A 14848-nucleotide genomic window follows, 5' to 3' on the forward strand; every position below is an offset into this window, starting at 1 on the left:
CTGATTGTCTGTTATTGTGTACATTGGTATCATTTACTTGTTGTTGCTAATTGTTATTTAACTGCTTTAAGAACTATTTTAACCAAGTCTTGGCTGTTTAACCAGGACTTGGCTGACTAAAGCCCTTTTAAGTCTCTTCTCTTGATTAAGTAAACCTGAGAGAGCTAAAAGAGTTTGATTTGTGTCTGGGTGTCATTTATTGTGTTATTACACTAACCTTATTGCTAGGTGTGCCAGTAGGGGCTGGGACGATTCTTGGGGTTGAAGGGCAAAGTAACGGACTGAACAAACTCAAGCAGCTCCTATGGGGGTAGCGCTACATGAATATCCATTAGCCTGAATGAAGTTTGGCCAGAAAATTGCATGTGGGGGGGGGGGGCAACCTGTCCTTATGTACCACCCAATATCTCTAATTTTATGTGGAATATCTCAGAAATTATATGAGATCTAACGTTAAAACCACTTGATTTTACTGGATCTAACAAATATCTATTAACCTGAATGATTTTTTGGCCAGAAAATTACATGGGGGGAGGGCCAACCCATCCTTATGTACCACCTAATATCTCTATCTTTATGTGGAATATCTCTGAAATTATGTGAGATCTAGCATTAAAACCACTTGATCTTATCCAATCTAATGAATATCTATTAGCCTGAATGATTTTTTGGCCAGAAAATTGCATGTGGGAGGGCCAACCCATCCTTATGTACCACCTAATATCTCTATCATTATGTGGAATATCTCTGAAATTATGTGAGATCTAACGTGAAAACCACCTGATCTTACCGGATCTAACGAATATCTATTAGCATGAATGATTTTTTGGCCAGAAAATTGCAAAATTCACTTAAAGTGGAGTTCCACCCACTTTTACAACTCTTCAGCATCCCTCACTAAACTGTGCACTGTAAACAAATTGGATATTTTTTAATTTTTTTTCTCAGCACCTACTGTATATCTGCTGTATTCATTTTTTTTTCACTTCCTCCTCCCTGGCCGCGGCCCATCGCATCGTTTCCTGTTTGCAATGCCTTCTGGGAAGGGGCGGCAACTTCCTCTGACACTGCCTTTGCTATGGAAACCTGACCTGAAGCCTATTACACTGCTTGTGCTGCACTGAGCATGTGCGAGATCTGCAAGGATGAGATCCAGGAAGAAATACAGTCTGGCTTCAGATGCCCACACTTAAGATGGCCACGGCCTGCTGTAAGTTTATAAAATAACAAACTACCGCTATAAACTAACAAAACAGACCTTAGTTTACAGACTAACTTTACTAGAATACATTAAGCTTGTGTATTATAGGGGTATTTTTATTTAAAAAGTATAATTTCGGCCGGAACACCACTTTAATAAGTCTCTAACTATGTGGGATCTAACATTAAAACCACTTGATCTTACCGGATCTAACCAATAGCTTCCAAAATAGCTAACCGTTTGGTCATTTTTTTTGATAAGGGGGGGCTGATGAAGGGTTAGCACCCCCCCTAGAGTTGCCACCTCATCCCTTTAAACCCGAACACCTTTGAATTACACAGGTTCTGAGGCTAATTAAATGCAGATAAGGCACCAAGTGAGTTTAATTACCACCTTAATCAGGCACAGAACCTGTGTAATTAATATGTGTTTGGGTTTAAAGGGATGAGGTGGCAACCATAACCCCCCCCCCCCCCCCAGCAAATAACTGTTAATATTGCTTCTTCTGTGTGAGATCTAACGCAAACAATTGATCTAACCAGATCTAACAAAATTAATACGATTTTTTCAAAAATTTTGATTTGGGGGGGTCTAACCTGGAATAGGCACAAAGCCTTGTTTACACTATAAGAGGTTTCTCAGGGCTGCAGTTCCTCTGAGCTCCACAAGGTGGTGATCTCACTTATACTGAAAATAGTAGTCTCTATGGAATACAGACAGGAAGTGATGTCAGGTACAAGCAGGAAGTTGCAGGTGAGAGGTGAGTCGGGAGGAAGTGAAGAGAAGACATTGCTGGAAGTGGCAGTAGAGGAGGTAATAAGATCTTATTTTCTATTTACACCCAGTAACCCCCCTGTCATGTCCGTCCTCTTCCTCCATAGTCACTGTGATGTCTTTTATCTCCAGCAGATGATGATACACACATATATAGTGTGGAAACCTAGATTGAGCCCTTCAGGGTCAGAACATTTCCCAGAACATTCTCTTCATGTTAGAGATGTGTCACCTTCTCACTGGAGATGAGATGAACATTCCTGGTTTCCATGTGAGACGGGAGCACAGAACAGAACCAAAGTTCAGGTGCCGAATCTCATCCCCATTGAAGACAAACGGAGAGAAATGTTAAAAAACAGTAATGTCCGTTTTCTAGCCTAATAGTCAAGGGATTGTCAGACAAATTAGGCGCTAGGCACTGCCCTGGGGGACATGATATCACTGATATTAATAATACTGAAAGGAAAATAATAAAAATTGCTAAATCCCTTTAAAAGAGCAGTGGGGATTTCCAAAAAAAATAAACACTAGGTGGATTCAGCCGCGGCCCCCCTGATCACTTCTAAGACTGCGAACTGAGCAATCAAAGAACACTGATCACTCAGTTCTCTCCTCAGGTCTAATTTCCTACCTCTTTTACAAGCAGTAAGGGAGGATCTATTTTTGGACAAAGTGCAATTTACCTGACTTGACAGGATAAATATCCTAAACAAATGGTGGTCCTCCCTACATTTTGTGTTCCTCTTACAAATGGTCCCCAAGAAACCGCCTAAGACATGTTTTGTTCAGATATATTGTGAATTTACTAGGTTTGTATGGAATAGCAAGCTCTCGTCTATCTTTATAACCTTTTTGTGTTGCACTAAAGCTAAAGGAGATCTAGGTTTACCGGATCTCTATTTGTACTACCAGGCTACCGCTCTGATGCATATTGTTAATTGGAACCTTCATGTCTATGATAAACTGTGGGTTCCCCAGGCAGTGGCATCACTAGGGTTGGTGTCATCTGATGTGGTAATACATGGTGTCACCCCCCCACCCCGGTCACATTTGCAACCCTGGTAGTTCCGCCACTGGTACCATAGCTATAAGGTAGCTGGTTAGATAGTTCCTAATGGCTTATTCTCTAGTGGTGGTAGCAAGTAGTGGCTACAAGGCCTTCTCACCAGATCCAGCTTCACAGCAGCAGTGGTTCCTTCCAGCAGGTGTCCACTCACTCTGGGTTGCCCGTGACGTCTACAGTAGGCAGTGCAGCAAGGTCCGTATCCTGGCATAGGCTCAGTGACATAGTCCTCTCGCTCTTGCAGTCTCCCCAATATGGTACTCGCTTGGTGGTTTTTCAACACTTTAGTCTCTCTCTAGGGAGAACTGTACCACATGTTCCTCTCAGTAACTTCCCCAGAAAACTTCACTGCCCTGGTGAATTTTTTCCCCCAGGTAAATCTTGCTCTCTCCTCCTTTAACCACTTGCCGACCGCTGCACGCCGATATACGTCGACACAATGGCAGCGGTTGGCAAATCGCCGTACCTGTACGTCCCCTTTAATTGGCGGGGCTAGCGGGCGCGCGCCCGCCACTTACAGCATGACCATGCCCGCGGGTCCCGCGGACTCGATGTTCGCCGGTGTCCTGCGATCATGTCAGATGCCTTTGTAAACAAGGCATTTCCCCGTTCTGCCTTGTGATATGACAGAAATCCATTGCTCCCTGTGATCAGGAGCAGTAATCACTGTCATGTCAGTGGTAGCCCCTACACCCCCCCCACAGTTAGAATCACTCCCTAGGACACACGTAACACCTTGATCGCCCCCTAGTGTTTAACCCCTTCCCTGCCAGTGTCATTTACACAGTAATCAGTGCATTTTTTATAGCACTGATTGCTGTATAAATGACAATGGTCCCAAAATAGTGTCAAAAGTGTCCGATGTGTCCGCCATAATGTCGAAGTCACAATAAAAATCTCAGATCGCCATTACTAATAAAAAAAAATTAATAATAAAAATGCCATAAAACTATCCCCTATTTTGTTGATGCTATAACTTTTGCGCAAACCAATCAAAATACGCTTATTGTGATTTTTTTTTTTTTTTAACAAAAATATGTAGAAGAATATATCTTGGCCTAAACTGAGGAAAAAAATTGTTTTTTTAATATATTTTTGTGCCATATTTATTATAGCAAAAAGTAAAAAATATTGCTTTTTTTTCAAAATTGTCGCTCTTCTTTTTTTTTTTGTTTATAGCGCAAAAAATAAAGACCACAGAGGTGATCAAATACCACCAAAAGAAAGCTCTATTTGTGGGAAAAAAAGGATGTCAATTTTGTTTGGGTGCAACGCTGCACAACCGCGCAATTGTCAGTTAAAGCGACGTAGGGCTGAATTGCAAAAAGGCTTAAGCGGTTAAAAGCAGGGTGTAGTTCAGGCCCCATAAACTTTTGTGAACAGGCCACTCCTCGGGACTACCCATGTCCCATCATGTCCCTTGAGTCTTTTCTGAGTGGCTTCTTGTTCTGCTTAGCTGAAAGGAGGGGGAAGAGAGAGCAGCGATTACATCGAGCCCACTGCTGACAACAGGAGGGGGTGACCGGGTAGTGAGCAGACAGACAGCCCATAGCTGTGCCTCTGCCCTGTCATAGCACAACAGCCCCGAGACCCACTGTAGTGGCATCTGCAGCGGTGAGAGGGTCGAGCGGGGAAAGTGGGGGGGAAGGGGGGGGTATAGCACTGGGCTACAATGTTAAAAATGGCCCTGGGTGTCACCCATCTGGCGGGTGTCATCTGAGTGCAGTCTGCATCCCCCGCACCCCCATAGTGACGCCACTGTCCCCAGGACAAAAGATTAGCGGGCTGCAATCTAGCGCATGCACCCTGGCTTGAGAGTACACACGGAGGGAGGGCCGGTGGCCCCTGCTGTCTAAGTCTACTTTGGCAATCTGGGATGGGTTAAAGAAATGGTATAGCTTGGCACCGTTTCCCACACCTCTTTTGCCACTAGCGGACTTTCCCTGGCTTGCCCACTGGGAGCGCTTGGCGTTCTTTAAGTCCTAGGGTGGCTCTGAAGAGATATGGTACTTCCAGTTCCTGCAAGGGTCAGGGCTAAAATCATTGTCAGATTTCAGGAAAGAATGGGAATTACCCCATTAGACAGCTGGAAATACAGGGGTTGGAAAACGTGATATAGCCTTTTTTTGCATCCGCTGTGTGATGAGACACTTAGCTAACAGGTGGGAGGCCTCACTGTCTTCATTCGCTGCTAGTAATGCAGAGTCATGTCAGAGCTTACTGAGTTTCAAAGAGAGCAAATAATTGGTGCCCGCATAGCTGGTCTGAGCTCTGTGACTGAAGTTGACAATTTATTTGCGGTGTAGCGAGGTTCATTATCAAAAATTATGAAGGCATATACAGTTTTTTTTAAAAACTTTGTCTAATAAACATAAGCGCAGTTGACATGGGGTGGGTAGTGAGGTCCCCCAGGGTTCTGTGCTGGGACCAATCCTGTTTAATTTGTTCATAAATGACCTGGAGGATGGGGTAAACAGTTCAATCTCTGTATTTGCAGACGATACTAAGCTAAGCAGGGCAATAACTTCTCCGCAGGCTGTGGAAACCTTGCAAAAAGACCTGAACAAATTAATGGGGTGGGCAACTACATGGCAAATGAGGTTCAATGTAGAAAAATGTAAAATAATGCATTTGGGTGGCAAAAATATGAATGCAATCTATACACTGGGGGGAGAACCTCTGGGGGAATCTAGGATGGAAAAGGACCTGGGGGTCCTAGTAGATGATAGGCTCAGCAATGACATGCTATGCCAAGCTGCTGCTAACAAAGAAAACAGAATATTGGCATGCATTAAAAAGGGGATTAACTCCAGAGATAAAACGATAATTCTCCCACTCTACAAGACTCTGGTTCGGCCGCACCTGGAGTATGCTGTTCAGTTCTGGGCACCAGTCCTCAGGAGGGATGTACTGGAAATGGAGCGAGTACAAAGAAGGGCAACAAAGCTAATAAAGGGTCTGGAGGATATTAGTTATGAGGAAAGGTTTGCGAGCGCTGAACTTATTCTCTCTGGAGAAGAGACGCTTGAGAGGGGATATGATTTCAATTTACAAATACCGTACTGGTGACCCCACAATAGGGATAAAACTTTTTCGCGGAAGGGAGTTTAACAAGACTCGTGGCCACTCATTAAAATTAGAAAAAAAGAGGTTTAACCTTAAACTACGTAGAGAGTTCTTTACTGTAAGAGCGGCAAGGATGTGGAATTCCCTTCCACAGGCGGTGGTCTCAGCGGGGAGCATCGATAGTTTCAAGAAACTATTGGATAAGCACCTGAATGACCGCAATATACAGGGATATATAATGTAATACTGACATATTATCACACACATAGGTTGGACTTGATGGACGTGTGTCTTTTCTCGACCTCACCTACTATGTAACTGACCGAAAGAGACAGAAGGACATTGCGCAGTATTGTGACCTGGATTTTTGCATGAAGAGTGGCATCAGATTCCATTATCCACCATCGAAGACTTATATTTGTCAATTCCCAGGAGAATTCAGGCCGTCTTGGATGCCAAAGGCAGTCCAACACCATATTGGGTAAAGATTTCATTCTTTTACCATACGTGTTTCCATAATTTTGTCCAACCCCTGTATGTCGGATTGTAGACATTTCTTAAGCGTTTGTTGCGACCCTGAGATTCCCTTACCTCGTTTGAGGCTATTTGTGTTGACAATGAAAGCCCTACAGGACTGCTCTCTACACCCTACAAACTACTGTTGGATCTTTCTACTCTTATGCCCTGTACACACGGTCGGACATTGATTGGACATTCCGACAACAAAATCCTAGGATTTTTTCCGACGGATGTTGGCTCAAACTTGTCTTGCATACACATGGTCACACAAAGTTGTTGGAAAATCTGATCGTTCTGAACGCGGTGACGTAAAACACGTACATCGGTACTATGAACGGGGCAGTAGCCAATAGCTTTCGTCTCTTAATTTATTCTGAGCATGCGTGGCACTTTGTGCATCGGATTTGTGCACACACGATCGGAAATTCCGACAACGGATTTTGTTGTCGGAAATTTTATAGCAAGCTCTCAAACTTTGTGTGTCGGAAATTCCGATGGAAAATGTGTGATGGAGCCTACACACGGTCGGAATTTCCGACAACAAGGTCCTATCACACATTTTCCGTCGGAAAATCCGACCGTGTGTACGGGGCATAACAGTTCCCTATTATATTAGAGAATAGGAGACTGAGTTAGGTCAAAGCCTTCTGGAAAATAGAATGAATAAAACTACAAAGTTGACTCATACCTCCAGTGTCAGCATTAGGATACAAGAGTCATGCTACAAATTTTATTTGCGGTGGTACCGAGTCTTGGATAAACTCTCCCCGAATACGAGGTGGCATCAAAAAGTTTTGAGATTTGTAACACATGAACAGATGGCAGCACAAGGCTGTGTGCACAGTCACAGGGAGGACAAACCCTCATAAGTCAATGTGCCAAAAGACATCGTCTTGTGTACATCAGGAGCTGTGGAACTGGTGGTATTCTGACCACGTGCGTTACTATGTCTGCTATGTCATCATGGACAGCAAGTTAGAACAAACCTGAGTTTCTCACCAGAAACAACATGATCTCACTTTTTCACTCACCCTACTCGCCAGATTTGGCTCCTGTGGACTTTGCCTTTTTCCCGAAGATGAAGATCCAGCTCAAGGGACAATGTTTTGACACCATTTCGGAGATCCAGCGCAAATCACAGAAGGTGCTTGACACGCGTTGAAAAAAAGACTTCCAGGACACAGTCCAGAATTGGCAGGAATGCTGGGAGCGCTGTATTGCTGTGCATGGGACTAGATAAATAAAGTATCTTCTTGTAAACAGAACTAATCTCAATGTAAATACTTACCTCCCCGCTGACCTCACCATTGAACGCTGCTTAGAGACTACAAGAGAGCAAGAGAGGCCGCAGTTGTACAGATTAATATTAGCTTGTTGTTTAGGTGAGACGATAAGACCCCTTTCACACTGGTGCATTTTTCAGGCGCTTTAGCGCTGGAAAGAGCCTCTGCTAGGTGCCTGAAAACCGCCTCCCATTCATTCTAGTGTGACTTTCACACTTGGGCGGTGCGCTTGCGGGATGTTATGATAAGTCCTGCAAGCAGCATCTTTGGGGCGGGTTGGGAGCGCTGTATTTAGCGCTCCCAAAACACCCTGCCCATTGGAATGAATGAGCAAGGCTTTAAAGCGCTGCAAAACGGGAGTTTTTAACCCTTTTTTGGGGGTTAAAAGCGCCCCGCTAGCGGCCAAAAAGCGGTGCTAAAACAAGCGGTGCTTTAGAGCTAATGGGCGGCCCAGTGTGAAAGCACTCTAATGCCCTGTACACACAATCGGACATTCATCGGACATTCCGACAACAAAATCCATGGATTTTTTCCGACGGATGTTAGCTCAAACTTGTTTTGCATATGCACGGTCGCACAAAGTTGTCGGAAAATCTGATCGTTCCGAACGCAGTGACGTAAAACACGTACGTCGGGACTATAAATGGGACAATAGCCAATAGTTTTTGTCTCTTAATTTATTCTGAGCATGCGTGGCACTTTGTCCATCGGATTTGTCTACAGACAATCGGAATTTAAAGGATCGGATTTTTGTTGTCAGAAAATTTTTTTAGCCTGCTCTCAAACTTTGTGTGTCGGAAATTCCGATGGAAAAAGTCCGATGGAGCCCACACACAGTCGGAATTTCCGACAACAAGCTTCGATCACACATATTCCGTCGGAAAGTCCGACCGTGTGTACAGGGCATAAGAGAGAGAGCAAAAATAAACATCCCAATAATATGGACAGGGCTACAGATGTGTAAGAGCAGCAGTGATAACCATGCAGGAAAAACTGTCAACCTATTAAGCTCTTACATCCCCATCCTAATATTGTACAACCAATACCATCCAGATAATTCTCTGATATCTGTCTACAGAGAAACCCGCACAGATCACATGACCACTTCAATGAGGATGGAGAAGGGCCAGAGTCACATAACTGAGAGGATACTAAACCTCACCCTGGAGATCATCTACTTGTTGATCGGAGAGGTGAGGAGGATTTTGGGAGGTCACATGACATCACTCTTTCTTTTTCTCTATTAATAAAACACAGACCTGACCGGAGAGGTGAGGAGGATTCTGGCAATGTGAGATGATATTACTGTTTTTGTTGAACACAGAATTTTCCTCCTGTAAAGTCTGGAGATCATATAACCATCACAGTGCCTCCACCTCACTCCCTGACACCTGAGATAAACAGCAATAAGAAGATTCTTGAAGTTACCAAGAAGATGATGGCGCTGCTGACAAGAGAGGTGAGCGGTGCTGGGAATTCTGGGACATTATCCAGTAACAGACAAGGGATGTGTCTGGATGGTGACTGTATCATTGTGTGTGTCAGGTTCCTATAAGGTGTCAGGATGTCACTGTCTATTTCTCCATGGAGGAGTGGGAGTATTTAGAAGGACACAAGGATCTCTACAAGGACGTCATGATGGACAATCAGCCGCCCCTCACATCACCTGGTAAGAGGAGACTTTGTTGTAAAGGGGAGAATTGTACGGAAGGTCCACCTAGATCCCCCATCATCTGATAAACACATAGAAACAATGTATTCAGTCAGTGTGTGTGCTTCCTACAGATGGATCCATTAATGGGAACCCACCAGAGAGATGTCCCCGTCCTCTGTATTCCTGGGATTCCTCACAGAAAGGTCACAACATCCCTCATCATCATCAGGTAGATGACAATCACTGATACTATCATTAGGATCTGTACATTATCTGCATTGTTACAATTCACGTCATTTTTTTATATATTTAGAGGGAAAACCTGAGAGAGTCTAAAGTTGATATTAAAGAGGGGATAAAAGTGGAGGATGATGAGGATGGGGTGATGGAGGAGTCAGAGTCTCTAAAAGGACACAAAGATCTGTACCAGGACACCATGGTGGAGTCATCCAGGTACTGGAACCCACCAAAGAGATGTCCCCATCCTCTGTATTCCCGGGATTCCACACAGGAAGGTCACACCATACCTCACCATCATCAGGTAGGTGGAGTTGAGGGTCTGGAACATAAAGTGATTGAACACTCTGACATGTGGAGACGATGTGTGGACTCTACAAGATAATATTTTCTATGTGATCTCACATCATAAATACTTCTATTTTACAGATGTTATTTTCTGCCATTCTGTTGGTTTAGGGTGAAGATCTGATGAACATGAAAGTTGAGGGTGAAGTAGAAGAGACGTATGTGAGGGATGATCAGCAATATACGGAGGAGGCTGGAATGACGAGGACTTTCAAAGAGGAGGACACTCCTACAGAGATCAACAAAGGTGAGCAATAATATATGCTTCTGTTATCTCTGTTCTGTTACTGCACACTGATTGGTCCAGAGTAGTGCAGGAGATAAGTGACACCAGCCAATAATAGGTTGATAATAGTCGCTGATACCCGTCCTGCACATTATTTCTTCTCTTCTCTCAGATAAACCCCCTTCTCTGTGCTGCAGACACAATTTATGTAATGATTTATGTAGATTCTGAGGTTTGTCTTTCTTGTTTGGGATGACTTTTAGCTCAATGTTAACATAAAACTCTATTAACAGTCTTGTTGTGATAAAAAGTAAGATGATGGGCTTTAGGCTTGGTGCGAAGATAGTGGCTAACACATAAAAAAGTGTGGGGTCCTCCCCAAATATCATTTAAGTCTTTTCATGTTTGGTATGAATTTGAGGGGGGACCCCACGCAAAAAAGGAAAAAAATTGGTGTCCCATCCAAATTCCTAACTAGACCATATCAAATTGTGAAATCCTCTCCATAACCCTTACCAGACTGTTATCTATAATAAGCTCCTTGCCCCCAGACCCCCACAACCACTGGGCCAGGGTTGTGGGGAAGAGGCCTTTTGTCCTCATGAACATGCAGACAAGGTCCTTTGCCAGTGGGGTGTAAAGGGCATGTGGCCTGATATGGAGGGGGGGGGGGGCATATGCTTGTCCCCCCCCCCCCCCCCATTCCTGGCCGGCCAGACTGCATGCTCGGATAAGGGTCTGCTGTGGTATTTGGGGGAGACCCACATCATTTCTTTACATTTTTTTTTTGTGGGGCCCCTCTTGACCTCTATACCACACCCTCATTAGGGTTAAAGGTCTGGTATGTCTTTTTAGAGAAACCCTAAAGATTTTCTTTTTTTTTTTTTTTTTTTTTTTTTTTTACATGGGGTCACCCATTAACATCTATACAAGACCCTAATCCAGGATAATGCCGCGTACAAACGATCGGAAATGCTGCCAGCAAAACTCAGATGAGAGCTTTTGGTCGGAAAATGCGACCGTGTGTATGCTCCATCGGACTTTTGCTGGCGGAATTCCAGCCAGCAAAAGATTAAGAACATGTTCTCTATTTTTCGGTCGGGAAAAGTTCCTATCCAAAAATGCGATCGTCTGTATGCAATTCGGATGCGAAAAAAAATCACGCATGCTCAGAAACCATTCGAATCATTGAACTTCATTTTCTTGGCTCGTCGTAGTGTTGTATGTCACCGCGTTCTTGGCGGTCGAAAGTTCAGAGAACTTTTGTGTGACCGTGTGTATGCAAGGCAAGCTTGAGCGGAATTCTGTCCGAAAAACCATCCAAGATTTTTCTGATGGAAATTCCGCTCGTGTGTACGCGGCATTAGGGTCTGGTATAGATGTAGGGATTTTTTTCAATTTTCCACAAGTCAGTGCCCTACCTCCTTTCCTTTTTTAATTCTTTACCTATTAGTGTGGATAATACCAATGATTGATTACTATGATTAATCTCCCATTGATTTCAGCGGGGTTCAGATTTTGGCATCTGAACTTAGGTAAAGTTTGCCAAATGCACCACAAACCAAACCCAGGTGTTCTGCCCATCATAAGTAAGGAGTAACATCAAAACATAAACAATTATTTCTAGGAGACAATACTGCTGCAAGCACCATTCAGTGCAGCTTATCACCAAAAGCCTAGGCCTGTGGTCACTAGTTGTATGCTAAAGGGTCTGCAAGACTGAACCTCTACATTATCAGAGATCACATGACCCAGTGCCTAGGCTTGTGGTTGTGTGAAGAACACCTCCCAGTCCTCATTGGTTCCTGCTCTTCTGTCAAGGCTGTGTAAATGTAGAAGTGATCTGGGAAGAGGAACAAAGGTCCTTTTACTTGAGAGGGGAAGTCACAGCTGGTTGGGACATCCACAGAGAACATCTACTCACTAAAATCTACCTGATCCAGGTGGAATCTTGATATAAGTAATCTAACCCTCTTGTATCTATTGATCATGTTTTTATATTTTTCCAGGACACACCACCATGGAGCAACCCTCAAAGGATCGTCTCACTTTATCTCTAAGCTCTAAAATGGAAGATGAGGACATCACAAGAGATTGTGTAGGAGAAGAGATGATAACCTCAGCTTTCAATGGTGGACTTCACAGTGTGGATGAACTACTAAATCCCTCTGACTCTGAACAGCCTTATATTGTGAGGGATGGTGCCGGAATTCAGGGGGAGGAAAAATATTCCATTCCTGAATGTGGGGAAAGTTTTATCTCTGAATCAAGTCTTCCTGTACATCAGAGATCGCACACGGGTGAAAAACTGCATTCTTGTTCTGAGTGCGGGAAATGTTTTCTCCATAGATCAGAACTTGTCATACATTACAGATCTCACACAGGTGAGGAGCTACATTCCTGTTCTGAGTGTGGGAAATGGTTTACACGGAATTCAGACCTTGTCAGACATCATAGATCCCACACAGGGGAAAAGCCATACTCTTGCTCTGAGTGTGGAAACTGTTATACACGTAACTCAGACCTTCTTAGACATCAAAAATCTCACACAGGCGTGAAGCCTTTTTCCTGTTCTGAGTGCGGGAAATGTTTTTCAGAGAAGTCCAGTCTTTACAGACATCAGAGGATTCACACGGGGGAGAAGCCGTTTTCCTGCCTTGAATGTGGGAAATGTTTTTCACAGAAATCAGACCTTGTTATACATCAGAGATTACACACAGGGGAGAAGCTTTATCCCTGCCCCGAGTGCGGAAAAAGTTTTCCATGGAAATCACACCTTATGAATCATCAAAGATCTCACACAGGGGAGAAGCCGTATTTCTGTCCTGAGTGTGGAAAATCTTTTTCACAGAAGTGTAGGCTTACTGCACATCAGATATGCCACATGCAAGAAAAGGTGTTTTCCTGCCCTGAGTGTGGGAAATGTTATCCACGGAAAGCAGACCTTGTCAAACATCAAAAATCTCACACAGGGGAGAAGCCGTATTCATGCCCTGAGTGCCGGAAATGTTTTACAGGGAAACCAGAACTTGTTAAACATCAGAGAATTCATACGGGGGAGAAGCCGTATTCTTGCCCGGATTGCGGAAAAAGTTATACACAGAAGTCAGACCTTGTTATACATCAGAGATCTCACACGGGGGAAAGGCCGTATTCCTGCTCTGAGTGCGAAAAATGTTATCCACGGAAATCAGAACTTGTTATACATCGGAGATCTCACACGGGGGAGAAGCCGTATTCATGCCCTGAGTGCAAGAAATGTTTTTCACGGAAGTTCTATCTTTCTGAACACCAAAAAAAACACAAAAAAATTATTTCTCATTATAGTGTAGAATCGGCTTTCAATTTTAGTACAGCTTAATAATCCAGTATCTCTCATACGGCAAGCCCACACCAGGTCCGCCCGTGGCCCCAGACATTAGAAAAATAATATTATCAAAGTTTTTGTGTTTGTGTTATGCTTAAAAGAGATCTATGTAAGGCTTGAAATGTTACAGCTAGGGATGAGCTTGGTTCAGATCTAAACCCAGTTCACCCAAACTCATGGAAAGCAGCTACATGATCGATCACATCCTCACCTGCCTAATGAGCTGTGGGTGGGGGGGATTCCTTGGCCCGTAGCTGCAAGTAACAAAGTGGGGGGGCTCATGACATCATTGACCTAATACTGTCACTTGACCATATTAGGTCAATGATGTGCATCCCCACCACTTTGTATATGTGCAGCTGCATTGTGGGAAATCTTCTGGTCCACAGCTCTTTGGCCCAGCAATTCAGCTAACTTCCAAGTTCAGACTGAACCTACGTTCATCTCTGGTTGCTGATTATTTGATAGATTTTATAAAGTATGCTGCATTGTCACCATATGAACAAGTTTGGATAAGCCTGCATTTATTTTCCTACAAAGACCACCGTTCTTGAATGAAGGTATGGAAAGGAAAGTTATAGAGCCATACGAAGCAGGACTTGTTGTTTATCCTCCTGTGAATGTGATGGTATCACTGTCTGTTGGGTATAGTATGTAGACCAACCAAGCCCCAAGATGAGGGTAAATCAACTCCATGATGTACGATGAGGGTTCAAGTCAAATTGGGACTTTTCGTTTTACAGGTATAAAAAGGGATGCTAGCGTGGCGGTACTACACGCAGTAGTAAGTGGCAAGTGTGTCTTATCACTGATACAGTTGCAATAAAAAGTATGTGAACCCTTTTGGAATGATATGGATTTCTGCACAAATTGGTCATAAAATGTGATCTGATCTTCATCTAAGTCACAACAATAGACAATCACAGTCTGCTTAAACTAATAACACACAAAGAATTAAATGTTACCATTGACATGGACATTCACTGTACTGTTCATTTAAGCACAAGAGACTCCATTTTGTTCTCACTGTTGAAATGTGTTCTGTAACCTTCACCTAACACACAGACACTTCTCCTACTAAATGCTCTCTACTCCCCCCTCCCTTCTCAA

At 43.6% G+C, this 14848-nt stretch overlaps 1 protein-coding gene across 3 annotated transcripts in view; it reads left to right on the forward strand.

Annotated features, from left to right (window-relative positions):
* Positions 1–14244, forward strand: part of LOC141121553 (uncharacterized) — a 52412-nt gene extending 38168 nt beyond the window's left edge. The window contains exons 1-9 of one of the 3 annotated variants that reach the window (XM_073611179.1): positions 1943–2014; positions 6374–6585; positions 8985–9099; positions 9231–9365; positions 9452–9575; positions 9692–9789; positions 9874–10101; positions 10257–10392; positions 12381–14244. In XM_073611179.1, the coding sequence (XP_073467280.1) occupies positions 6476–6585; positions 8985–9099; positions 9231–9365; positions 9452–9575; positions 9692–9789; positions 9874–10101; positions 10257–10392; positions 12381–13732 (2298 nt within the window). In that variant the 5' untranslated portion in view covers positions 1943–2014; positions 6374–6475 and the 3' untranslated portion in view covers positions 13733–14244. Of the gene's footprint in view, positions 1–1915; positions 2015–6373; positions 6586–8984; positions 9100–9230; positions 9366–9451; positions 9576–9691; positions 9790–9873; positions 10102–10256; positions 10393–12380 lie in introns of those variants that run through there. The other 2 variants (XM_073611180.1, XM_073611181.1) reach the window with 2 other exon arrangements.
* Positions 14245–14848: the final 604 nt, after the last annotated feature.

Source organism: Aquarana catesbeiana, unplaced genomic scaffold (assembly GCF_042186555.1).
Source record: "Aquarana catesbeiana isolate 2022-GZ unplaced genomic scaffold, ASM4218655v1 unanchor225, whole genome shotgun sequence".
In the NCBI taxonomy this organism is placed as follows: Eukaryota; Metazoa; Chordata; class Amphibia; order Anura; family Ranidae; genus Aquarana; species Aquarana catesbeiana.